Source organism: Bacillus rossius, chromosome 7 (genome assembly GCF_032445375.1).
Source record: "Bacillus rossius redtenbacheri isolate Brsri chromosome 7, Brsri_v3, whole genome shotgun sequence".
NCBI lineage: Eukaryota > Metazoa > Arthropoda > Insecta > Phasmatodea > Bacillidae > Bacillus > Bacillus rossius.
In genome coordinates this window covers 71,203,422-71,229,791 of record NC_086335.1, presented here as the reverse complement: position 1 = coordinate 71,229,791, position 26,370 = coordinate 71,203,422, and the positions used below count along the sequence as shown (strand labels likewise).

The 26,370-nt window shown below is 45.6% G+C and overlaps 1 protein-coding gene across 1 annotated transcript in view; it reads left to right on the top strand.

The window, feature by feature from the left end:
• The window catches only part of LOC134534347 (BAI1-associated protein 3), a 136,934-nt gene that overhangs the window by 31,765 nt on the left and 78,799 nt on the right, over positions 1-26,370 (top strand). Inside the window, exon 3 of the mRNA XM_063372758.1 lies at positions 11,785-11,953. Coding sequence (XP_063228828.1) covers positions 11,785-11,953 — 169 coding nt within the window. The remainder of the gene's footprint in view (positions 1-11,784; positions 11,954-26,370) is intronic.

Genomic DNA, 26,370 nt, shown 5'->3' with positions numbered 1-26,370 from the left:
TTTGGCGAATTTCGGGCATCATTATTAGATTTTATGTTTAAAAAAGATTTTGAATTTTTTCACATCTTAAAACTAAAAAGGTGTGTTTTACTGTCTTCAATCGAACTGTTGAAGTAAATAGAATTTTTGATAATACGTATATGTAGTAAATGGCGAGGGTATAAAATTCAGAGAGACACTACTTGGGTTAGGTGTGTTCCAGAGATGATTCTGGACAATGGACGCTTATCCATAAGAATTTTACTAAGCAACCAAATTATTATCTGTGCATTAACTTTACAATGTTATTTTCCTGAGGTAATTTTGTGATATTCGACATCTTGATTGTGATGAAGGCAATGAAGTGAAACTCATTTCGTAACTTTCGATCGTTGGAGAGGGCAGGGACCATGAGTGTTCCGGCGGTTGGCGAGCCTGCTTGGCGACAACCAGACAGATGGCGCGGTGTTTGCTCTGCGGCGTGTCACGTGATGTGATGACACAGAGATACGCCCTCCCTCACCCCCTGGCCATCCCTCGCGATCCCTCACCACCTGGCCACCTGCTCACACGCGGATGCACAGAACGAGGGAAATAAACAAGTGCGACTCTTACAGTGGAAACTGAAACTATGTTTCACGCCACATGTGTCGCTATCTGTTGGGCGGGTCCATAACTACCAGCAAATAAAAAATCGGAATACAGGTTCTCATATATAGTTTTTTTTTGATTGGGGTATCCCCTCAGGGGGTCTACCCCGCCAAAAATTAGCTCTTTATTAAAAAAAGAGAATACAAATAGAAAACATGGAAGAGAACATCTAATACATTTACATTAAGGTATTTACAATTAGAGATACATACATTTTTGTCCCTTCCAACATTCAAGTCCTTGGGGGCCGATATTTCGTGTGAGGTGAAGTGTCTATTTACATTTGGTGGTCAGTTTTTTTGTTTATTACTTTATAAAATTGTGGATGGTTGGTTATGTTAGGTTAGTATAGCTACATTAAAAATACTGTCAAATCATTTTAATGCCGACGTTGGCCGAAGGTAGATATTCGGGCTTGTTCGAGTCTGTGCAATATAGAATCTACATCATAGGCTTCCCTGAATTTACCCCTTTGTCACGCTAATAGGGATGAATTTCACAGTAACAAGTTGTCTACGTGTTAATCCAGGTTATGAGCTTTCTGTATGTAAAATCTCATCCAAATCCGTTCAGCGTTCGAGTAACAAACATACACACAAATTTTCGCTTTTTTATAATTAATTCTAGTAGGATTTATTTCAGCAATCATGCATTCTAAGTAGAATCGCGTCACCTGTGGTACCATGTTCAGCCAAAATTGTTTATCTTCAATAATTATTTGACCAACAACGTCATTGCTGCTGTAGGCCATTGGTGGCTATCATTTTGCTCTCGGCATACGGCATTTCGTACGTAAATGGAACGAACGTGTATGCACTGCGCTGCCATCTGTAGCGGATGGTTAGTGAAACTATATAGAAATTAATGTTTAATGAATTTTAAGACAATGGGTAGTACTTTAATAAAATTCGTTGTTTAAAGTCACTATTGCTACAAGTTTTTTTTTTGACGTGACAACATCTAATAAATCGATGAACGCCGGCTGCACGCATGAAAAAGTGTCCCGTTACACACATTGTTCCGTTACGCTCATTGTTACGTTACGCTGTGTCCCGTTACGCTCATTGTACGCTTGCGCCGCATCTATCTCTCTTCCACTCGATTGGCCTATGCGTCCGAGGAGAAGAAAGACAGCGGCAGCACCAACTTACGTCTCCACGTGAACTGTTTCGTCGACTGTTTATAAAGTGAAGTGAAAAGTTAATGTGGTTTTCATTGCTTATTACAACAACAATTTCGGCAATAAAGTTTAATTATTCTTGCATTTTAAAAATCTGATTACTAGTATAATTTAAAGTATTTATTCTTTTATTATTAAAATAAAAATTATTCCATTTTATTCATAAAAGTATGCAATCATTACATCAATGTTGTGTTATGACGTCACGTTAAACTATCTTCCGTAAACCGACTTTACAGACAACAAATTTTTTTCTTTTTTTAGGTTTTATCGGAGCCATTTCATTACGTAGTGTAGAATTGCGGGTTTAAAAACTACACATGATTTAAATCTAAAAATTTAGTAGAAATACATTTTGCGTGTATTTATCACGCTCAGCATTATTTAAGTAATTCTACGTTAAATTTCTTGTCCGAGTTCCGTATTATAGGTGTATTTGCAACATGAGAACACACGAATTCGCTAGTTTCCGAGGTTGATATTACACATATCTGGCGAGAAGTGAAGCTAATATGTACATGATTGCTTTGAACAATGACTTAAAAAAACAAGTACGTGTTAATGACACACCAAACTCGTGCAATAACATCTTGTTACTGTTAACAAGACTGCTGATAGTCGCTCTACCACTCTGGTTCTGGGGTAGAGCGCCTGCCTTGTGACTTGTAGGACCCGGGTTCGCGCCCCGGCTCCTCCAAGGCGGATTGCCCAGACGAAATGGTGGCATTTTCTCTGGTAGGAATACAATCCCTTGTAACAAGTCAGGCTACCAAAGAAACGGTGGGTGGAACAGAAAAAAACCTGCCAGGTGGCTTCCAAATGGGGAGCCCGTTTCTTTTCTTGGGCTCCCCATGCGGTGGCCATTCCGGGGGTTTCTCCGGGGGAACGAAGTTTTGCTAACAATTTTATTTTTATTTTTTGTATAGGATGATTGTATCCCACCATGTTTTAATTAAAGCTCAATGGAACGAGAATAATTACATAAAACAATATTTGTTTTAGTACTTATTTGAAAACTCCCGTTTGAAATTGTATCAGTCAGTGAGTGGGTCACACGTGTTAATTGTAAGTTATATTTCGTTAGGGCGTGGGAGTCGACAAGCTGTCCGTGTGTCGCTGTTGTGTGGGCGTATCGCTGCGCCGAATAAATCTTTTTCACAGCAAAACAATTCTGGATAGTCCTGAAAATAATTAAATGGAACTTTATAATTACGTTGTAACCCTGGGATTCGATTCCCCCTCCGGAGCTTTTATAAATTTAAATTTATGAAAACTATATGAAACAATTGTTATAATAATTACTGTTAATACATTGCTCAGCACATTGATTTTATTTTTACAAAAGGTAAGCATAGAATATTTATTTTATTCAGTAGCAAAGATATTCAACTTATAAAAAACTCATATAATGTAGGTATCTAGTGTTTAGCTTCTTTTAAAAAACAATTCTACAGTTTATTCCGAGCCTTGATGAAAGTGATGACTACCACTGTCTACGTAACATTCCCACACTTCTAGATGACATTTTACACTTTCAAAATAACAGTAACAAATGCGATTTCTTAAAAAAAGTAACTTGTAACTGAATGCATGCACCATTGCGTAGAGGATCTAAGAAGCTTTAATTTAGGGAAAGTACACTCTTTTCTGTGCGACGCGACGCACCGTTTTCGAGATTCACTGTAATCGATGAGACTTTATTAGACGTTGTTCACGGACCTCCCCCTACACGTTCCTAAAAACGTTTTAGAACCACGTGATTTAATGCATCAAAACCAAAACTAGCCCGATGCGTGTTCTGGTCGGGGTGTCGGCGAGGGAAGCTAACAACTAACTCCCTCTGCAAGTGTCGGCGTAACTAGCCGGGACACGTGTTTGTTCCTCGTGGACGTGACCCCTCGGCAGGTCGCTGCTCGCATGACGGGCGGCAGGGCGGAGCTGTCTTGTTCCTCGCGACTAGCGTGGTGAGGGGGGAGGGAGGGCTCGCCTCTGAGCCCTCACCCCTCTTCTACATCATCCTCGACGATATTTCCTGCCTCGTCGCGGCGTGCTGCTTCTCATGAAATGAAAACAAAACGCAGTTCCTGTATAAATGCGCTGCGAGGAAGTGTACGAAATAGCTCTCCCGTGTCGAGAGCTTACCATCTTGCGGCGTGAATACCCCACCAGGCTCCCCTTGAAGCAGGTGCTTGTTTGAGCGATGGGACACATCAGCTCAAGTGGACGATTTATATCTTAACGATGAATGGATTGATTCTGTACCTCGGAGGCATGAGACACTGTGTACACATATGGCACACCACACTAACATCTACGATTTATAAAAAAATATCACATATTCTTTAAAATGCTTTCGTGAAAAAAATATAGTTTATGTGACATAGTGTGTGGGACATCCTAGTTGACATCGTTCTTGAGAGATATTAATAAAAATAAACTTTTTTGATTGATAAATAATGTTTCAGTTGAAATGCAATAATACCTGATGACATGACGAAGTACGACTGAAAGAGTTAGCTTGCTGGCCAACCAACAGCTGAGTGCGCAGTCACGTGTACCTGCAGGGCTCTTGCCCCCAGACCTGCTTCTGGACGAGTGCCCGTCAGAGCTCATCTCCGAGACGGCCTCAGAGGGAGAGTTCCGTAATAACGGCGCCGGTCTTTGATCCCCGGGTCTGCGGGCCTCCAGGTGGGCGCTGGAGTGGAGCAGTCAGGACTCTAGTCGCAACTCTGGCCTTCCCTCCCGGGGCCCCACGTCAGAGGTCGTCGACACCTCGAGTTGTCTCCAGTTTCCATCTCGCATCTTGTCGGCTGACCGCATAGCGAGTATTAGCTTCTGTGCACAGAACTGGCAGTGCTCAGTGGAGCTGTCTGCGGCCGCAGAGGCATAGAGACGGGCGACACAGACTCTGCGCCTCTGCCACAAGATGCAGCGAGCAGCGAAGAAACACACTACGTGACTTGTGCGCAGTCTGTCGACAGTGTTCACCGTGATTTCACTAGTTTCCTTTCAACCCAGAGAACTTTGAAAGTTTACGGTACTGTAACCGTGGAAAAACAAGGAAGTTCTTAGAGTGCGGGTGTAACAGCAAATCGTTCAAAACAAATCGAGACATATGCTTCGACCTCGGGTTCCTACTCTGCCCCTGAGTGGCTGCTGTGCTTCGGGCGGGTGTTCGCCTCAACAGCCGTCTGTCGAGCGTAAAGCCCCAGTTAAGGGGTCCGCCTCGTCAGGGGTGTGTGTGTGTTAGTGAGGCGGGATGATAAACGCGACGCTCGCTGGTGCTTCCAGCGCGGTATAGCCTCTGGACTGGCGCACAGTCTTCTCGTCGTCGCAGGACAACTGTGAAAGTTGAGCGGTGACCGTAGCATTATATGGCCGAGAAAAGACGATAAAGGTGTACTGCAAGTCCCTTAAGTGCTTTCAAGAATCTTTACTGGTTTTTTAAGCCTAAAAATTACTCTGAAAACATGCGTTTTAGCCATTTCGACTCTTCTAAAAATACAGTTTAAAAACTTAATCCGACATCGAAAGTAGGTACTTTTCCGCCCTCAGCGAACTCTTAAATGCTTTTCGTAAACAGACCCCACTCGGATATCTCGAGTAGGTTTGAAATCGCGTTGCCTTTTCCTGCAGCTCTGCGCACCGTGTGTGTGCCCGGGTAGGCGGAGCGTTACCTAGACTGTGTCTGAGCAATCAGCTACTGCTGTATTGTCACCGTGTGCCTCGGCGTTTACTTATGACCTTTCAGACGCGGTGTTTTGTGCTGCGAAAAATAATCGCAAGATTTAAAACACTTTTCAATTGTATTTTTTTAAAATAGTACATGCATTAAAACCATTTCAATTAGAACTTATTTTACGTTTAACTGAATATTATGGGGGGAGCTTGATTCCCTCCATTTTTTTTTAATACGGCGATTCGTGTCGTAAATGTGAAGGAAGTAAAAAATAAACTACCCGAAGAGGAATACTGAACACGATACATAACCGCCTTGGTAATAACTAACTCGGATGAAAAAAAAAAAAAATCGTTGCGCTACCTCTTTCGCCAGATAAGTAAGTAGGTGGGAATTGGTCGTTACCGCCGATAAGCACGCCGTGAGCCGGCGTCTGGCCTCGTCCATCTCCCACGTCCTCCTTCCTCTTTGGCGTCCTCCTTCCTCCTTGGCGTCCTCCTTCCTCCTTGCACGGGGCGACTCGTCTGTCTGCGGGCTCCGGCAAGCCAGCCACGCTCGTACGGTATTGCTGTAGACTGTACAGAACCAACACAGTTTTCCTGGCTACTAAATTATTTGTGTTTCGTCATGACTATTCAAGTTTACAAAACGTATTCCAGAATAGTTTCACCACCATAAAGTTTACTTTGGCACAACTATACACTTAGTACACCCCCTAGTGGGTCCGCCATCTTGACGACTTTCAACCTGGCAGATTCCCGTTGTGTAATGCGCGCTTATTTCAATGTATTTCTGGTGTATACTCAAATTTCACCCTCAATCCCCCTAAAAAGTATATACAACCTCAAAAACAATATTATCTTGTTCAACAGAATTATAGTTATGATTTTAAAATGGGGGAATTTTTTTTTACCTTTTTCTCTAAATTTTATCACGCCTGGCATTGGTGTTTGATTTGCAAATCAACACATCACTGGCGAGTACTGAAAGACTCACAATTTATGATTTTTTCATGACCAACCTTATTGATTGTTTTTATGGTAAAAAAAAATTGGTTTTATCATCCGGTGTATATTATCGTGCGCGTAATTAGAATGGTTTAACGTTAACCCTCATAGGCCACGAATATTTGGTAAGTACAGCGACCTCCAGGTTAGGCAATCGCCAACTATTTACAAGAACACGACGTTGCTGAACGCGGAGGTTAGGTGATGCAGCTCAGACGCAGACCCCGTGAGGAGCGAGTGATGTTTATCTTTGTTTGGCTGTTGACTGGTGCGTGTGTGTGTCGAGTCGGCGCGGGAACACACGCACAGCGGCTCCTTGTCGGCACAGAGGCGCGACACAAGACTCCTAAGGAGAGACGGAGACGTTGCGGGAACAAAGAGCAGGGGCAGATTGGCAGGTCGGGACCTGTCTTCAAGCGAGGCGTAGCGACGATACTCGGCCCTGCTCTGGAAAAACAACCTTCCGACAACACCTTGTTATTACAACTAACAAGCCTGCTTTCAAGCGAAGCCTATTCTTTTATCGAGCAACTAGCTAATGCCTGGCACGCGTTGCAAAATACACCATTAGATTTTTTTTTTGTAATTTGTTGGAAGTAGGTACACATATACAAATCATATTTATATCTATTTCCATCTCTATATATCCATGTGTCTCTACCTCTCTATCTCTATTTATATCTCTGTCTATATAATTCTCTCTACATCTCCCACTATCTCTTCTCTATACATCTGTAACTCTATATATGTATCCCTTTATCTACATCTCTATCTCATTCTCTATACCTCGCCCTATCTCTCTGTCTCTATCGCACTATATATCTCTATCTATATTTATATCTATCTATATCACGCTGTCTCTCTTTTGTATTTAATTCAATTCTGTCATGCGTGCGCACTCATACATCGAAAACACACGAACTGCCGTTAAACTATATGAAATATACACATTTTTGAAAAACATTCGCACACCACCTATTGTAAAATGGTTGAACTAACTCAGAAACCTCGCGGGCATGCGCATTAAATCCTCGTCAAACTTTCATCGCAATCGGATGAATGCGAGAGAACAAGTATGCGAGTTATAAGTATGCGAGCTAACAAGTATACGAGTAAGCAAGTGTGAGAGTGAACAAGTAATCACGTGAACAAGTATGATAGCGAGCAAGTATTAACGAGTAAGCAAGTATGCGAATGAGCAAGTATGAGAATATCGAAGCGCGGGTTGACGCACTACAACCTCGGCGTGTTCCATGCAGTGTTTCAGGTCGTGTTTTTGGACTGAGAATATTCGCGACATTAGGTCCGCGTCGCACCTAGTGGGTGTTTCACAAGTTAGGCTTTCTGTTTGACAGTTCTGTGAGCCCGCAACACACAAGCTGCTATGACAGGCGTTCAACCGTCTCACCTGAGCTGCGCGCCCTACGGACTAACTGCTACAGACAAGGCAACACATCACATGACAAATACCTTCAACAGCGAATGAAGTTGCGTGCAACTGAATTTCTTCCGCCAGGATTGCTGTTTCAAACATATTTCTTTTTTTAGGGTTATTTACAGCCAACATTATATCGAATCAATAATGATGTATTTCTATGGCATTATTTTGTTTGTTTTTAGTTACTTCTTCCATCTGTAGACTTTTGACACTTATTCGTGATTCCGTGTTCGTGAAGCGTACCGGGGTTGGCAGCCCTGTCCCGCTCCTGAGTCGCAGCGGGTGGCAACACTGAGCGCGCACGCGCACCAACTGTCGAGTGGCGACGGCGGAATCCATGTGGGAAAACCGATACATTGATTTTTAAAAGAGAAAAATCGATCTTTGTCATTTATTATTCTTCACGCAACAGCTGTTTCACTGTTGGCTACGGTCCAAACTTGAAGCCTGCAAATTTCTCTTCCAGAAAACTCTGTTTGTACCTTTTTGCTAGTCAAATATTCTTAATGCTCATTGAAGTTATGATGTTGCAGAATAAAGAGGGAAAAGGTGTATAGTTCAAGTGCATATGTAAAGATTTGCTTCACAAAAGCGAAGTAAAAAAAAAATAATAATTGTGCGTGTAGGCCTACTTACGTACACACCTTAGAAGTTATACCTTTCTTATATTTAACGGTCTAAAATATGGCACCCAATATTAAACTTTTGGACTGCAACCTGCGTAGTTTTAAAAATTATATAAAAATAACGCAGTGCTCGTAACACGTCATTCATTTTTGTTCTAACACAATTTTATTTCATAGTAAATTATAAGTATATTTAAATTGACAGTTTTTTTTTACTATTTAAGTTTACAAAAATTAAGGTTATGCTTGGTACGGCCCCCCCCCCCCCTCAATATTTTTTAAATCACATTTTTAAACTGTAGTTATTTCTTGACAAAATGAAAAGTGACGCTTACTTAGTACATATGTACGGGCGGTTGTGTACACTGCCGCACGAAGTCCGCCATCTTGACGACCGGCTCGTGGGTTAAAGAAGCAACGCGCATGCGCGTTGGACTTCAACCGTTGTATTTGTGTTGCGTTTCGTGGCGTGCTGAGATTTCTCCCTCAAAGCGCCTTAAGAAGTAGGTAACTTCTAAAATTTTACTCATATTTCGAATGCTTCGTGCGATATTTTTACACCCCACGCATGAATCAAGTGAATTTCTGATTATTCGAATGAAACGATTTTCCTCACCTTATTGTGCGGGAGCAACAGGGCGCGCGCCGGGAACACGCGACGACCAGGACAAGGGGCAGGAGGGGGGACGAAAGGGTGGAAGAAGGGTGGAAGAGAGAGAAAGTGAGGGGCGGGAGGAAAACAGTTATCGATTTCCGCGCAGCTGCCTCACAAGTTGCAGTCGCAGCACCTCAGAGGTTCTGACGGAACTCGGTAATGTTAATGTACACACAAGCAAATGTTTATATAATTGAATAGGTTGTCAAAGCCCCTTAAGTTGTTCCTCTTGAGTTATTGAACTGCAGCAGTCACTCAAGTGCGGCATGGTCAGTGCTCACAAGAGTTTATATCCCATATAAATACTTGTGAAAATGCAGCTAGAAGTTATCTTCTTTCGACGAAATAGTTGCGTTCGGGCTTGGCTGAAGATTTGCTGTACTACCCGATGACTCCTTCGCTTCCATCCTGAACCTGGGGAAGTACAGCACCCAGTGCATTTACGCTTGCGTCTGTGTCACAGATTTGCTGCTGATGGAGAAAGGCACACATGGGGCTTGAACACAGTGCATCCTTAAGTTTCTGAAAGGCAGCCTTACACCCAGAAGTCCGGAAAAACTGTTTCTTTTTCCTCTGTCAGCTGATGCAGTGGTCTGGCGCTGGTTGCAAACCCAAGAACGAAGCGCCTATACTAGGTGCAAAGTCCTAGGAAACTCGTGCGTGACAATGTAACGGTCACTTATGTCATATTTACACCACTCAAACACTTTCCCCATACGAACCAGCATAAACTTCTACTCAAAACTAGCATTATTACACTTAAAACTAACTGCACTTCCTAACACTAACTTTATTCTCGAATAGCTAAATATATATTTATTTAAAATTTTATTTATTTTTTATTTATTTGTACTTAAAATTGATAACCATAATCTATAAATAAAGGAAATCCCAATATTTTACAATATGTGAAAACAGGTCTGGAAGGATGGTCAAATAAATTATAGTTTTTTACTAACTAATAATTACACTAGCTCTTAAATGACAACAGTCAAAATGTCCGTCTGAAAATTAATCATAACCTCGAAGTCCACTTATTTATTCTCTTCACTGGAGCTCGGCTCGACGGTGGCTCTCCCTACCGCTCACCTGTGTGCAGCACACTGCCTCGCACCACTCACCTCTGTCCCAACACACAGCCTCGCATCACTCACTCGTCCGCCGCACACACAACACCGCCCCGGATGCCTGGCTCGTCGCCCGTTATCGCTCGCCAAGGGGTAGCCCACCCTCCTCACTCCACTGCCCCTCGCGAGTGTACATCCTCCCGCCCTCCGAGGTGTCGCGCCGTCAGAGTAGACCGAACACCCGAAGCTTCGAGAACAACGGCTTCCTAGTTACGGGACTCTGGGAGCGTGCCGAACCTTCGAGAGGCGCCGCTGATAATCGGGTCACCGTGTAGCGGCAACAGAGGGCCGGGCGCTACCTGCGCCGCGTTCCTCCCGCATGCTTGTGCGACCTCTCAGTGACCAGCCTCGTCGCTAGCGTGCTCGTTACAACTTTCACAAACACGTCTCCTGTCGAAAGGAAAAAATTTGGAAAAATTGGCTGTGCTAGGGGAGGAGGTCAGACATATACAAACCCCCGGTTCTGTTTTTTCCAGTGATCGACATCAGTCTGTTTGTTGCTGGTGACGGGAACAGATGCCAGTTCCAGAAACATCGCAACTGTTTTGCCACAGGCAACCTCCTGTGTTCGTCGGCAATACCTGTGAAGGTTCATCATCGGGTTTATGTGTTTGTAATCAGCTGATTCAGGCTTGCTTTCTGTGCGTTTATGTTTTCATTTATATTTCTTATTTCGAATTTAAGAATTTTTCCCATGACAAACAAACGCAAAACTGCGATGACGGATGTCCAAGGCATTGCATTAATCATTCAAAGAACTAACTATTTCTGCTATATTTTATTTGTAAGGTTGTAAAATGTAGTATGCAAAGTGATCAAATATAAAAAATTCCGACAGAGCTGAATGTTGGTAGAGACCTTGGGTACACCAGTAGAAATAACGTGCCAAAAGTCCCCGTAGATCCCATGTGTGCTAAAATAGTTATTCAAGGTCAGAGGTCAAAATTTTCTGTTCTTTATTTATGTTTCTCAAACACGGTAAGTTTTATGAAAAATATAGCCCAACTAACTCTTTCAACTTTTAGAATGGCGTTGTTGAGACAAATCCAAAAAACAGAAAATTTTGACCTTTGACCTTGAATAACCTTTTTAGCACACATGGAATCTACGGAGACTTTCGGCACTTTATTTCTACTGGTGTACCCAAGTTCTCTACCAACATTCAGCTCTGTCGGAATTTTTGTTATTTGAAATAGTTATTTTGACCGGACTATAAGTAGTTGACGTGACTGTGTTGTCGCGGGCTGCAGAAGTGGAGTGTCCTGCGAGGTGTCTGCGTGGCTGCGACAGGGACTGCGACAGGGACTGCGACAGGGACTGCGACAGGGACTGGGACTGCGACAGGGACTGCGACAGGGACTGCGACTGCGACAGTGACCGCGACAGTGGCTGCGACTGGGACAGCGACAGCGACAGCGACAGTGACCGCGACCGGCTTGCAGGGTGCACGAGACGGACGGCTCCTTCTTCGAGAGCTTCTCGGCGCTGTCCTGGAAGCAGGAGAACCGGCGCCTGATGCTGGGCCAGGAGCTGGAGCGGCGACCGGACGGCGTCCCCAGCGACCAGTCGCTCGGCATCCGCCCCGTCGAGTACCGCATCCACAAGAAGGAGGTGAGTCCCCTGCCCCCCTGCCTCCCCTGCCTGCCCTGCCTCCTGCCACGGCGCGCTTCTGCGCACATGCTCACGGGATCGGAAAAAAGGCTACGTACAAATAACAATTTTATATGTTATCTTTGAAAGATTTGTGCAATGGGAGTGCATGACTTGATGTAAGCTTTTGGACATACCTACGCCATTGCTAAGCACATGTATGTCTGTAGAAGAAAAAAAAAAAACCAAAAGACAAAAACACAAATTAAGCAAAAAAATTCTGTTGTAAACAAGACATAAACACCACATAATATTCCATAACAGGAATATGGTCAAAAACAAAGAAAAACAAAGAAAAATGGACAAAGAGAACGAAAAAAAAAACCCACAAATGATGACAGTACAAAATTATTGAACCCAAAAAAATTCACAACATTTGAAACGAGACAAAAACACGACAAAACGAAAAGACGAGAAAAAAAACCAATAGTTTTCCAAAACAGAACCGTGCTTTTAAATCTTGTACTTTGTGGTTGATAATAAATACTTGTCCATATCATTAAAAAACATTTATTTATTGTGAATATTAGTGATAGAAATTGTGTTTATAAACTTTTCAAAGTGTATTTATATAAGTTTGCTTAAGTTCCCGTAGGTATAATTTATTACTTTATTATTTAATAAATTTTTCAAATTAATAAATTAGTTAAAACATTCGGCATATTTATTGATTTTTCATAATCAATTAAAATTTATCTCGTTTATTTTACTAAATTAAATAATTAATTTATACATGTTAATATTAATAACAGAGAATTAATTGATTTGTTTTAACTTGATTGATTTTATTATTGTTTATGTATTAATTATTTGCAAGTAAAATTAAAGATAGTTTTTTACGCCAAGTAAGTATAACTTCTAACGCGTGTACATAAGTATACGCACCTTTAATTTTTTTTTGTTGTGAGTAAACTATTTTTTTGTGTGGAAATAATCTTACATTTTCATTAAATTATTAGTGTATAATTATTTTATAATATATAATAAAATTAGAAAAAATATATATTAATTTCATAGCCAAAATGTATGGTGTCCAGTAGGATTTAGCTACACCTTAAACCACACATTCAATGTTTGATATATATATGATCCACTTCAGTAAAAGTGTTAAGCCAACAAGTTCTTCAAAAACTCTGATTACGAACGTCATTTGATCAGTAACTGTTACCATACTCTAACACGTAAGACGTAATATACTTGTTTATGAAAAAAATTAAAAATAGTAATTAATAAACAATATTTTACTAGTAAAATTCATAAAATATATAAATTAGTAACTTCCATTATATGAGTACTGAGAAGTAGCCTAATATGTGGTAGTATCTTTGGGAGCTTCATTGAAGAGACCAGCGGGGCGATAGTGCTACAGTTCCACTCGAGCCTTGTTGTGCCGTGTTTTGTTGACCTTGCACCGATTGCTCTGCATTCTCGTCCTTATCTGTTATTCGCAGTGTTTTTGTTTCCCGCTAGCTTGTTGCTTCAAGCGAAAATATTTACTGGCTTTGCAGTCTTCTGTAAACATGATTTTTGCACAAAGAGAGAAAACAACTCTGAACACCAGTGAAACAAGTATAACCAACCAACACACCTAGCTTGCCAGTAGAAACTAGGAACCGACATATTTCTCGAGATTATTGACTCATTAAGAGCTATTATCTTCAGATTAGGTTCCAAAAACTGACACTTAAGCAGTATCTTATGTATTCCACATGCTCAGTGACGCCCAGTCGAAAGCAACGGTTCTTTCGCTAGAAATTGGGCAGTAAATAAATAAAGTGTCTCAGATGTACATAAGTGTCGAGCCTGGATGATGTCTGCAGCTGTTCACGTATCTATGTGTGCAAGTGTGTAGAGCATGTTCGGAGATTTCCCTTCTTCATTCCACGTGGTCATAGACGACTACGTGCTGAATGAAGCATTTAAGTGAATGCGAAATTCCTAATAAGAGCTTTTATTTTGGCAGTCGAAGAAGACAAGCGCGTAATATGCAACTTGGACTACAACATTGCCGATCCAAAAGTGTCATCTTTCCCCTACTTTTTTTTTTTTTTACGCAATGACTATACATGTCTCAAAGTTCTATAATATTGCAGCCTCCCAGCCTCCTTTTATACGCCAACTTTTCTGTGAAGATGTTATCAGAAAAAATTGCCGTAGAGACTACTATTTGGAATTGTTCTTTTATTTTGAATAATTCTGTGGGATGATCAAGTTTTCCTGCGGAATTCACACTTTTTGCATGAATGTAAGATGTAATTGTGCCGTTGCGACGGCGGCTGTGCCTCGCACACAGGCAGCCACAGGAGCTCGTGGAGTGACCACTGGTCTGAAGCGGAGTGCCGCGAGTGACGAGACTTCATGTCCGCGGCAGCGACGTCATCCAGCCTTCAGCAGCGCCATCCAGCCTTCAGCAGCGTCATCCAGCCTTCAGCAGCGCCCGACAGCTCTCAGGCAGGAGTGGGGCAGTCCCACTACAGGGGGCGGGGGGAACAAGTCTTCCGCCGCGGAAACAAGGCAGACACAGCCCAGTTGTTGGTCCACAATTGTTGTTGCGGGGATCGGAGGACCTTCTTCATTGTTTGTGTCAGACGGCATGTTTTCGATTCCGTCTCACGCAGGAGCAAATCCTACGCCACTACAGTTTTTTTTTGTGGCTACAAATGTTTATCCTACCCTACATTTCTTGCCGACACTAAGCTAAGTGGTGTCGTCACAATGAACGGGTGTGCCGACTGGCAGTCTCCAGCAAAAGCGGCACGGCGACGTCCTGAGCCGAGTTACGCCCTTCCGTCCTTGCTCGAGGGGAGGAAGTCGGCTATCGCCGTTTCCTTGTGGCCGGGGCCGGGGGGATAAGGTCCACTTCCCCCTGGCGCGGCGCACGCGCGCTCGACCCTACGACCCGCCGGATGTGCTTCGTCGCGGGAGCTGGTGTGGCGGCGACCTGCGCCTGGGCTTATCGACCCCTGCGGTTCCTTTCATGTCCGCGCCGCGTGGCCCGCCAGCTGCGAGCACGTGTCGAGGCGCGTGGGACACTGTATTCTCACACAAATGCCCTAACTTATCATTTATAGTCATTTAATGTCTCAATTGTTCATGTGTTAGAATTATTATTTTTTTTCAAAACACTTATTTTTCGTAATCTCATGACTTTCCCTGTTTTTTATTAGTCACTAAACAGTACACATAATATTAAAACAAAATGTAAACGTTCAATGTTAGCCTAATTCATATGTAACTGGCCCTCAGATAAGTTTCACAATAAGTAAAGTTGGCATCACTGCTGTAGGGTGAAACAGAGCCGGGGAGGAAAGTAATGTCACCACCCTGGGGTGTTTGTTGATGTCTAAGGTGACTGGCATGAGACGATAAACGTACAGAATAACGCTTCGGCTGGGCGGAGTCTTACACGAAACTTACCAAACGGTTTTGTGTCAACAAAATAAAATTCACTGGTCTAACATTGACCTAATCTGCTGCTATGGTTTTATTTTCAAAATGATACATATCAGAAAAATAAAAATCAAGCGTAAAAAAGGTGTTTTTTTAATCATTAGAACAAAAAAACAGCGTCGCTGTAATAAAACCAACTAAACAATAGTTAAAAGAGTTCTAGTTGTTACTAGAGCTGATACAGAACTTGGTCGTCATACCAACGATAGTGAAACAATAATGAAAGAGACTCACGATGTTACTAGGCCTACATGCTGTATACAGCTAGTGTAATTATTCATAACTTGGTCGTCATATAAGTAGAGACCGGGAAAATTCGCGGATTCATTTTGTGTAATGCTAAAATTCAAATAATTATACCTTAGTGCTGCTTCTGCCATTGGTTCACTGTTAATCTGGAGGACTGAAGGCCAATTAGAGACCCTCACTCATAGAAGTGTCGAATCACAGGCCACCCAGTCGAGACGACTCACAAGTCAGCAGCCAATGTACAGGTAGCATTTGTTCGAGTGTGTAGAGGATATTGGAGTCTATCCTGAAGGTCATTGAACCCGCGAATTTTTCCGGTCCCTACTTATATGATATAAGTAGGGACCGGAAAGATTCGCCGGTTCAATGACCTGCAGGATGAACTCCTTATTTATACATACACTCGGTCAAATGCCACCCACTCTTTGGCTGCTGTCTTGTGAGACATCCCAACGTAGCAGCCTGTGATTTGATAAAGCTTTGGTCGGGTTTTTCTCATTGGCCCAGAGTTATTCAGGTGAGTTGTAAGCCAATAGCAGAGACAGCACTGAGGTATAACTATTTGTATTTTAGCCTATCGCGAAATGAATTCGCGAATTTTTCCGGTCTCTACATATAAGTATACAATAGTGTTGCAGTGCTTGTATGAAAGAGACTCGCGATGCGACTACATGCTGTGTACAGCTAGTGTAATTCAGGCGCGGGCTGACGAGGCAGCAGACCGCAGCCACTGGTTGGTGGTCTGCCAGCAGGGTGCGGGGGCGTGGTCTACCAGGGGGGCGAGGGTGGGGGAAGGCTGCGGCCGCGCGCTTCATGAAGCGGTAATTAACGAGCGGCGGTCGCCAGGTCGCCGGCCGCCATTTCCTGCCGCGCGCGCCCGCAACATGGCGGCTTGTTGAGGTTATGTCGCGCAGCGCAGTCTCGCGACCGGCGCATTCAGCACACCAGTGATTACACACGGCAGCTTCGTTTATGAACCGTTAATGAGAGTGCCCATTTGTAAACAAACGAACATGACAACAGCTGGATGTGACTGTTCTGTTGGCAGCTCGTGAGGTGCGCGGAGGACAAAACTCGGTTTTATCATTGGTGCAAAAAAAAGGGGGGGGGGGGGAATAACGACATTTGCGAGTGTTGGTTGTAAATATATAGGCCTACTGGGCTCCAGTGGTCGTGTAGGTGACCGGAAATGTGCAAATTTATGCAAAAGTGGTCAGTATCAACAATTCATAATATATTTTGTTTTCAAACTACAAAACTTTTTCTTCGGTACTTCAGAGGTCAAGGACGAACATTGCCGAAGATTGACGAAGTGTTCCTTCGCCACTGAAGCTTGAAAATTCTCGTTCCTACTGTAGTCGAGATATGCTACAAACACCAATCGGAACTATATCTTCGACTTCGTCTGAAAACATGGTAAAATCACTAGCGATAAACTTTAAATAATTTCAGCACAGCAGATAATTGATAATAATATTATTTCGAAAATTTAAAAAAAAAATTGGTTGTGTGTAAAGTCGGTTTACGAACGATAGTTTAACGTGACAACGTCATAACAAAACATTGATGAAATGATTGCATACTTTATGAATAAAATTGAATCATTTTTATTTTAATAATAAAAGAATAAATACTTGAAATTATACTAGTATGTAATCAGATTTTTAAAATGCAAGAATAATTATTAACCTTTATTGCCGAAATTGTTATTGTAATAAGCAATGAAAACCACATTAACTTTTCACTTCACTTTATAAACAGTCGAGTGGAAGAAAGATAGATGCAGCGCAAGCAGACAATGAGCGTAACGGGACACAGTGTAACGGAACAATGAGCGCAATGGGACACAGCGTAACGGAACAATGTGCGTAACGGGACACTTCTTCGTGCGTGCAGCCGGCGTAATCGATTTATTAGACGTTGTCACGTCAAAAAAATGTGACTTCTTCCTATGAGTGAGCGTCCTGGGGTGAAGCTGGAGTGACGGGCAGCTGGCCTGTGTGGTTCGAGTGTCGGACGTGCGACACAGAACAGGGCTCGGTGCTGTATGCGTGTGATGCCAGCTGCAGGTGTCTCGCGGAGTGCCGGCGGCAGCTGCAGCTGCGCGCACCTCGCTGTCGGCGCGGGTCTGGGCAAGTGGCGAGACAAGCCAATGCTAATGTCGACTCGAGTCGGATGTGGCGGTCGCAGTTGCCAAAACCAAAACATGCGCAGAACGAAATAAAAGTAATCTGTAGGGACTGGAAACATTCGCGGTTTCAATGACCACTAGGATAGACTCCACGATGCTCTATGTACTCGGGCAACTATCACCTGGTCATTGGCTACCGACTCGGGACACCTGTTTACTGTGATTCTTATGATTCGATACTTCTTTTGTTGAGTGTTTGCCATTGGCTCAGAGTCCTTCAGGTAAATAGCGGTCCAATCACTGACGCAGCATTAAGCTAAACGAGTTTGGATTCCAGCCTGTCTCGAAAGGAATACGCGAATTTTTCCGGCCTCTAGTAATCTGTGTAGGGCATCTGAAAGTAAAGACTTGAAATATGACTGACCAACATTTAATTATTGTGAGGCAAATTGATTCACTAATAATATCACCAGCATGTATTGAATTTGGGTCACTGAAGCTTAAAAAACTGAAAAGTGCTGCAGCACATATAGCCCTATACCATAAAAATTATAGAAAAAAACCTGGTATACTAGGTTGATTAAAGCCGTACATTTTATGATATAAAACGTTAGGCGCATACTAGCAAATATAATAATTTAATTTTACAATCAAGGCTAGAAGGCCCCAAAACAGGTAAATTTAAAAAACGATAAAAGGCAAAGATAAACGAATGCAATGAAAGTCATTGATATCCACACTACACACACAACACTCCTTGCGTGTATAAATTCAACCTACAAATATTAGTAACAAGCCCTAAGATTACTAAAAAAATTAGAATAATTACAAAATAAGGTTTTCTTCAGAGTTGTTTGAGTTACGCTTTGGTTGTGACCTTGGAAAAACAAACAACGACGCTTAAAGTTGACTATTAAAATTTGCAACAGGGACATTATTTTAAGGACATGCTGTAAAATTGCCCAGTCCAAAGAGAGGCACGATTCTCTCGCCGATAAGAGGTATGCCAGTAAGGTGGGAGAAGTTTTTCAATATATATATATATATATATATATATATATACACACACACACACACACATCACTAATATACGGCTACTGAGTGGGAAGGTGTAATACTTTCAAAATACGTTGTGGTTGACAATATTGAACATGTTCGCAGGCTTTCACGGCCATTGTCTGAAGTAGCTTGGCTTCTGGGTTGTAGCCGTGTCACCGACGTTTCGGTCGACATTGCGACATTACAGTCGCCATCATCAGGGAACACTGGTACCCCAGTGTGTGCACGAGGAACAACCAGCCGTGACGTGACAAGTATGACCGGCGTGGGCCGTGTGACGTGGCGCCCAGCGCCTGTTGCCGCGGCCCGTCCGGCGCTATTGATCCACGCCGCTCTTGCGCCCTGATCGTGTAAACACGGCCATGCGGGCCCCCTCACCTCCCCCTGCCAGTCATAGGACAACATCACCTGTCCCTCCCTCCTCACCCTCTTTCTCCCCGCCCGACAACTGCCGTGACACGCGATGAGTGAGGCGCATCCCAAAAGAACGCACTTCAAAGAACTAATTCCCCAGAGCCAAGTGTGAGAGGTACTGCTCATTCCCCATTGCTAGAGACCTGAAAAATTCGCGGATTCATTTCGTGTTATGCTAAAATTCAAATAATTATACCTTAGTGCTGCTTCTGCCATTGGTTCACTGTTAATCTGGAGGACTGAGGGCCAATAATTAGAGAGCCATCACTCATAGAAGCGTTGAATCACAGGCCCACACAATCGAGACGACTCACAAGTCAGCAGCCAATGAACAGTTGGCATTTGCCCGAGTGTGTAGTGGATATTAGAGTCTATCCTGAAGGTCATTGAACCCGCGATTTTTTTCGGTATCTACCCGTAGCCAAGTGTGAGAGGTACTGCTCATTCCCCATAGCCAAGTGTGAGAGGTACTGCTCATTCCCCATAGCCAAGTGTGAGAGGTACTGCTCATTCCCCATAGCCAAGTGTGAGAGGTACTGCTCATTCCCCAGAGCCAAGTGTGAGAGGTACTGCTCCTTCCCCAGAGCCAAGTGTGAGAGGTACTGCTCCTTCCCCAGAGCCAAGTGTGAGAGGTACTGCTCATTCCCCAGAGCCAAGTGTGAGAGGTACTGCTCATTCCCCATAGCCAAGTGTGAGAGGTACTGCTCATTCCCCAGAGCCAAGTGTGAGAGGTACTGCTCATTCCCCATAGCCAAGTGTGAGAGGTACTGCTCATTCCCCATAGCCAAGTGTGAGAGGTACTGCTCATTCCCCATAGCCAAGTGTGAGAGGTACTGCTCATTCCCCAGAGCCAAGTGTGAGAGGTACTGCTCATTCCCCATAGCCAAGTGTGAGAGGTACTGCTCATTCCCCAGAGCCAAGTGTGAGAGGTACTGCTCATTCCCCATAGCCAAGTGTGTGAGGTACTGCTCATTCCCCAGAGCCAAGTGTGAGAGGTACTGCTCCTTCCCCAGAGCCAAGTGTGAGAGGTACTGCTCATTCCCCATAGCCAAGTGTGAGAGGTACTGCTCATTCCCCATAGCCAAGTATGAGAGGTACTGCTCATTCCCCAGAGCCAAGTGTGAGAGGTACTGCTCATTCCCCATAGCCAAGTGTGAGAGGTACTGCTCATTCCCCAGAGCCAAGTGTGAGAGGTACTGCTCCTTCCCCAGAGCCAAGTGTGAGAGGTACTGCTCATTCCCCATAGCCAAGTGTGAGAGGTACTGCTCATTCCCCAGAGCCAAGTGTGAGAGGTACTGCTCATTCCCCAGAGCCAAGTGTGAGAGGTACTGCTCATTCCCCAGAGCCAAGTGTGAGAGGTACTGCTCATTCCCCAGAGCCAAGTGTGAGAGGTACTGCTCATTCCCCAGAGCCAAGTGTGAGAGGTACTGCTCATTCCCCAGAGCCAAGTGAGAGAGGTACTGCTCATTCCCCATAGCCAAGTGTGAGAGGTACTGCTCATTCCCCAGAGCCAAGTGTGAGAGGTACTGCTCATTCCCCAGAGCCAAGTGTGAGAGGTACTGCTCATTCCCCAGAGCCAAGTGTGAGAGGTACTGCTCATTCCCCAGAGCCAAGTGAGAGAGGTACTGCTCATTCCCCAGAGCCAAGTGTGAGAGGTACTGCTCATTCCCCAGAGCCAAGTGTGAGAGGTACTGCTCATTCCCCATAGCCAAGTGTGAGAGGTACTGCTCATTCCCCAGAGCCAAGTGTGAGAGGTACTGCTCCTTCCCCAGAGCCAAGTGTGAGAGGTACTGCTCATTCCCCATAGCCAAGTGTGAGAGGTACTGCTCATTCCCCATAGCCAAGTGTGAGAGGTACTGCTCATTCCCCAGAGCCAAGTGTGAGAGGTACTGCTCATTCCCCATAGCCAAGTGTGAGAGGTACTGCTCATTCCCCAGAGCCAAGTGTGAGAGGTACTGCTCATTCCCCAGAGCCAAGTGTGAGAGGTACTGCTCATTCCCCATAGCCAAGTGTGAGAGGTACTGCTCATTCCCCAGAGCCAAGTGTGAGAGGTACTGCTCATTCCCCAGAGCCAAGTGTGAGAGGTACTGCTCATTCCCCAGAGCCAAGTGTGAGAGGTACTGCTCATTCCCCAGAGCCAAGTGTGAGAGGTACTGCTCATTCCCCATAGCCAAGTGTGAGAGGTACTGCTCATTCCCCAGAGCCAAGTGAGAGAGGTACTGCTCATTCCCCATAGCCAAGTGTGAGAGGTACTGCTCATTCCCCAGAGCCAAGTGTGAGAGGTACTGCTCATTCCCCATAGCCAAGTGTGAGAGGTACTGCTCATTCCCCAGAGCCAAGTGAGAGAGGTACTGCTCATTCCCCATAGCCAAGTGTGAGAGGTACTGCTCATTCCCCATAGCCAAGTGTGAGAGGTACTGCTCATTCCCCATAGCCAAGTGTGAGAGGTACTGCTCATTCCCCAGAGCCAAGTGAGAGAGGTACTGCTCATTCCCCATAGCCAAGTGTGAGAGGTACTGCTCATTCCCCAGAGCCAAGTGTGAGAGGTACTGCTCATTCCCCATAGCCAAGTGTGAGAGGTACTGCTCATTCCCCAGAGCCAAGTGTGAGAGGTACTGCTCATTCCCCAGAGCCAAGTGTGAGAGGTACTGCTCATTCCCCAGAGCCAAGTGTGAGAGGTACTGCTCATTCCCCATAGCCAAGTGTGAGAGGTACTGCTATTCCCCAGAGCCAAGTGTGAGAGGTACTGCTCATTCCTCAGAGCCAAGTGTGAGAGGTACTGCTCATTCCCCATAGCCAAGTGTGAGAGGTACTGCTCATTCCCCATAGCCAAGTGTGAGAGGTACTGCTCATTCCCCAGAGCCAAGTGTGAGAGGTACTGCTCATTCCCCAGAGCCAAGTGTGAGAGGTACTGCTCATTCCCCAGAGCCAAGTGTGAGAGGTACTGCTCATTCCCCATAGCCAAGTGTGAGAGGTACTGCTCATTCCCCATAGCCAAGTGTGAGAGGTACTGCTCATTCCCCAGAGCCAAGTGTGAGAGGTACTGCTCATTCCCCATAGCCAAGTGTGAGAGGTACTGCTCATTCCCCAGAGCCAAGTGTGAGAGGTACTGCTCATTCCCCAGAGCCAAGTGTGAGAGGTACTGCTCATTCCTCAGAGCCAAGTGTGAGAGGTACTGCTCATTCCCCAGAGCCAAGTGAGAGAGGTACTGCTCATTCCCCAGAGCCAAGTGTGAGAGGTACTGCTCATTCCCCAGAGCCAAGTGTGAGAGGTACTGCTCGTTCCCCAGAGCCAAGCCACTCACAGTTACGTACCTGAGCATGTCTCCATGCGCGGCCACACCTTGTCGCCTGTGCTGCATGCCGCACGCCAGGCGGAGCGAGGCGTGTTGCCTACTCCCGGCCACAAGGGGCTTCCCACTATGTTACCCGACGAGCATGATGGGAGACTGGTGATAACAGAGTGGCTATGGACAGGGAGTGGTAGACCTCCGAGGTGGTGGCTTGTAGGCCTAGTGACACGTCGCATCCTACGACAGGCAATGCTCTAGTAAAGGAAAAGGGAATACTCTGATGAAACCCTCATCAGCGACAACTCCATGAGAGGTTCACAACTGGGCCAGGTCTTCAAGGATGGAGCGTGGCCATGCCGCGGGTTTGACGAGTATTGGGAAGGATTTGCCTATGCAGCGCTCACAGACATACCAGTTGCCGTGAGAAGTCATTTTGGTACTGTCGGGGTTCGGATATGACTCGGCCTGGGGGGGGGGGGGGGGGGGGGGCATGGAAGGGTATTATAACCACTTTGCCCGCTCTTTTGCTTTTAAAGACTATCTATTTACTGGTTGGATATTCACCTCCATCTACCCATCTGCGTACGCCCTTGGACTCGATCATTTATCTTATAGGCGTTTTAGTTATTGCCTTTGGAGTCCTTAGAGAGCTAGAGAAAGTAAAAAAAAAATGCGAAAGGAAAACATTAAAAGTTGGAGTCTGAAAAATTAAGGACGCAGACTTGAGATTGTCCGAGTACTTTAATATGCTGTTCACCAAGGTCAACATAACACTCAAATTTAGCGTTGTTATTTTCCGGGTAAAATCTTATTAGACTGGGCTATGTTTTCTGCAAGTAATGGTAGGACTCACGGGAAATTGAAAAAAAAAAAACGTTTATTGAGCGACCAATTTGTTTGCCAAGTGAAAGAGATGTGAAAACACCGATGAGTCACGCAGGCTGCCGCAACTACTTCTTCTTCTTGCCCTTGCCCTTGCCCTTGCCCTTGCCCTTGCCCTTGCCCTTCTTGCCCTTGCCGCCCTTGCCGCCCTTGCCGCCCTGGACGTCCTCCAGCGAGTACTGCGTGTCGCGCGACGTGGTCTCCGGAGCCTCCGGCGGCCGCGGGGTGCGCAGCTCCAGCTCCAGCGTGTTCTTCTTGCCCGTCGTGCGGCTCACCGTCGACATGCGCAGCAGGAAATGGTCTTCCTGCGCCGGCGCCCCCGGCCGCGGAGAGCCCTCCGCCTTGGGCGAGATCTTCACCAGCGTGTTGCCCGAGCTGTCGGGCACGAAGTTCACGTTGTAGGCCGGCTGCGCCGAGTACAGCACCATGCTCTTGCCCGCCTCGTCGTTGTCCAGCCCCACGTCCACGCGCGGCGCGCGCTGCGGGCCCGCCGCCACCTGGAAGCCCATGCCGGGGGCGGCCAGGCTCCTCTGGCTGCCGGCGGGGGCGGAGTCCCCGGGCGCCGCCACGCCGCCCGCGTCCACGGGCATCTGCAGCAGGCCGGACACCAGGTCCCGCTCGAACATGGACCTGCCGGCGCCCACCGCGTCCAGCGGCGAGGGCGCCATGTCCGGGCCGAACGACTCGTTGCAGGCGCAGAGGGGCTGGCTGTCCCACTGCGGGGCCTCGGGACTGTACGACCCCTGAGGGTACTGCGTGGCGCCGGGACTGTACGACTCCTGAGGGCACTGTACTGCCGCGGGACTGCACGAATCCTGAGGGCACTGCGTGGCGGCGGGACTGTACGACCCCTGAGGGTACTGCGTGGCCGCGGGACTGTACGACCCCTGAGGGTACTGCGTGGCGCCGGGACTGTACGACCCTTGAGGGTACTGCGTGGCGCCGGGACTGTACGACCCCTGAGGGTACTGCGTGGCGGTGGGACTGTACCCCTGAGGGTACTGCGTGGCCGCGGGACTGTACGACCCCGGATCGTCGCCACACCTGCAGCCTCCAGACGTGGCCGGCGGCGCGAAGGCCTTGCAGCTGTCGTAACCGCCGCCGAAACCCCCGGCGCCGCCGCTCAGGCACTTGTCCTCCATGCCGACTTCGTTGCACCTGTAGGAGGTGTCCTGGTCGGGGCTCCTGACGACGAACGACTTGCTGGAGTCGAGCTCGAAGCGGCTGACGAGCTGGTCGCCGTGGCAGGTGAGGCGCACGAGCGCCTCCAGCAAGCCCGCCTCCTTGCCCGCGGCGGTCCTGAACGGGGTCTTGGCGGTCAGGGACTTGGCCACGGGGACCTCGGAGGGCGACTCCAGCACGCTGCGCACCACGGACAGGACCACGTCGGACAGGTCTATCTCTGCTTCGCCGACGGGAACCTGGCTCGGGATGATCTTGGTGTCGTCCGTCAGTTGCACGACGGCGCTCGCTCTTAGCTTCAGGTCCTTCCCCTCTAGGCTCGCGATGTCGTCTATCGGCAGCGGAAACATGCATGACTTGCCATTCTTCAAGCACTGCTTCGGGTCGCCTGCATTTTGGTTTTGTGGGTTGGAGTCGCAGATTACAAGAGGCTGCAGTTCCAAAAACTGAAAAGAAACGCACTTTTTTTGGTCCCCGCAGCTGTCACTATTTTCTTCCAGAATGTCCGCATTGATGGTCAGTTCGATCACAGCTATCTCCAGAAGAAATATTTTTACAGATGACATCTTCCATCAAGATTGTCGTCAGTTAAAAAAAAACCGCGGCTTCATTATGTCCTAAAAACTTGTCAATTTGGCTAGGTATAATTCACACCATCCACTCCACTAAATAAAACGAGATTCTAATGTTGTATGTAAACAACCCATAGATATCATGTTATAGCGTGTACAATTTTCAGTCACTTTTTTCAACCTAGAGGTATGTGGTTATAGTTTTGTAAATTATATGCTATGTAAGATATTGTTATTGTTCTGCGCAAAAAAATGTTAAGTTTTGTGTTTCATTTAGTTGCAGTTAAAGTTTGTTAATGATGTAAGTTATTTAAAAACAATGTTCGAATTTATGGTTTTTTCTTTCATTTTGTAGGGCTATGTTCTCGCTTTGTGATAATATTCCGAAATTTGAAATGAAACTAAATCTCGAATGCGCCCGAGAATGTACCGAGGTGAAACGAGTGATTCGAAATAGTTTTGTACGAATATTTTTTTATAATTACGGAGACACTCAAGATCAGTCAAGTTGAAAATCTGCGTAACATCCGTGAACGTGCAACCACCACCCCTCCTCCTCAATCAGTCAACTAAATGGTGCATGTAGCGTATTGAGTGAATCTATTAAAATATTTATTTTATCCGCAGCCACATTCTTCGTGTGGTTCGTCAGTGCACCACTTTCTCATTTCTGGCGCACACTTTCTCATTTCAGGCGCTACACATTCTCATTTCTGGCGCTACACTTTCTCACTTCAGGCGCTACACGTTCTCATTTCTGGTGCTACACTTTCTCATTTCAGGCGCTACACTTTCTCATTTCTGGCGCACACTTTCTCATTTCTGGTGCTACACTTTCTCACTTCAGACGCTACACGTTCTCATTTCTGGCGCACACTTTCTCATTTCAGGCGCTGCACTTTCTCATTTCTGGCGCACACTTTCTCATTTCTGGTGATACACTTTCTCACTTCAGGCGCACACTTTCTCATTTCAGGCGCTGCACGCCTCATTTCTGGCGCACACTTTCTCATTTCTGGTGCTACACTTTCTCACTTCAGGCGCTACACGTTCTCATTTCTGGCGCACACTTTCTCATTTCAGGCGCACACTTTCTCATTTCTGGTGCTACACTTTCTCACTTCAGGCGCTACACGTTCTCATTTCT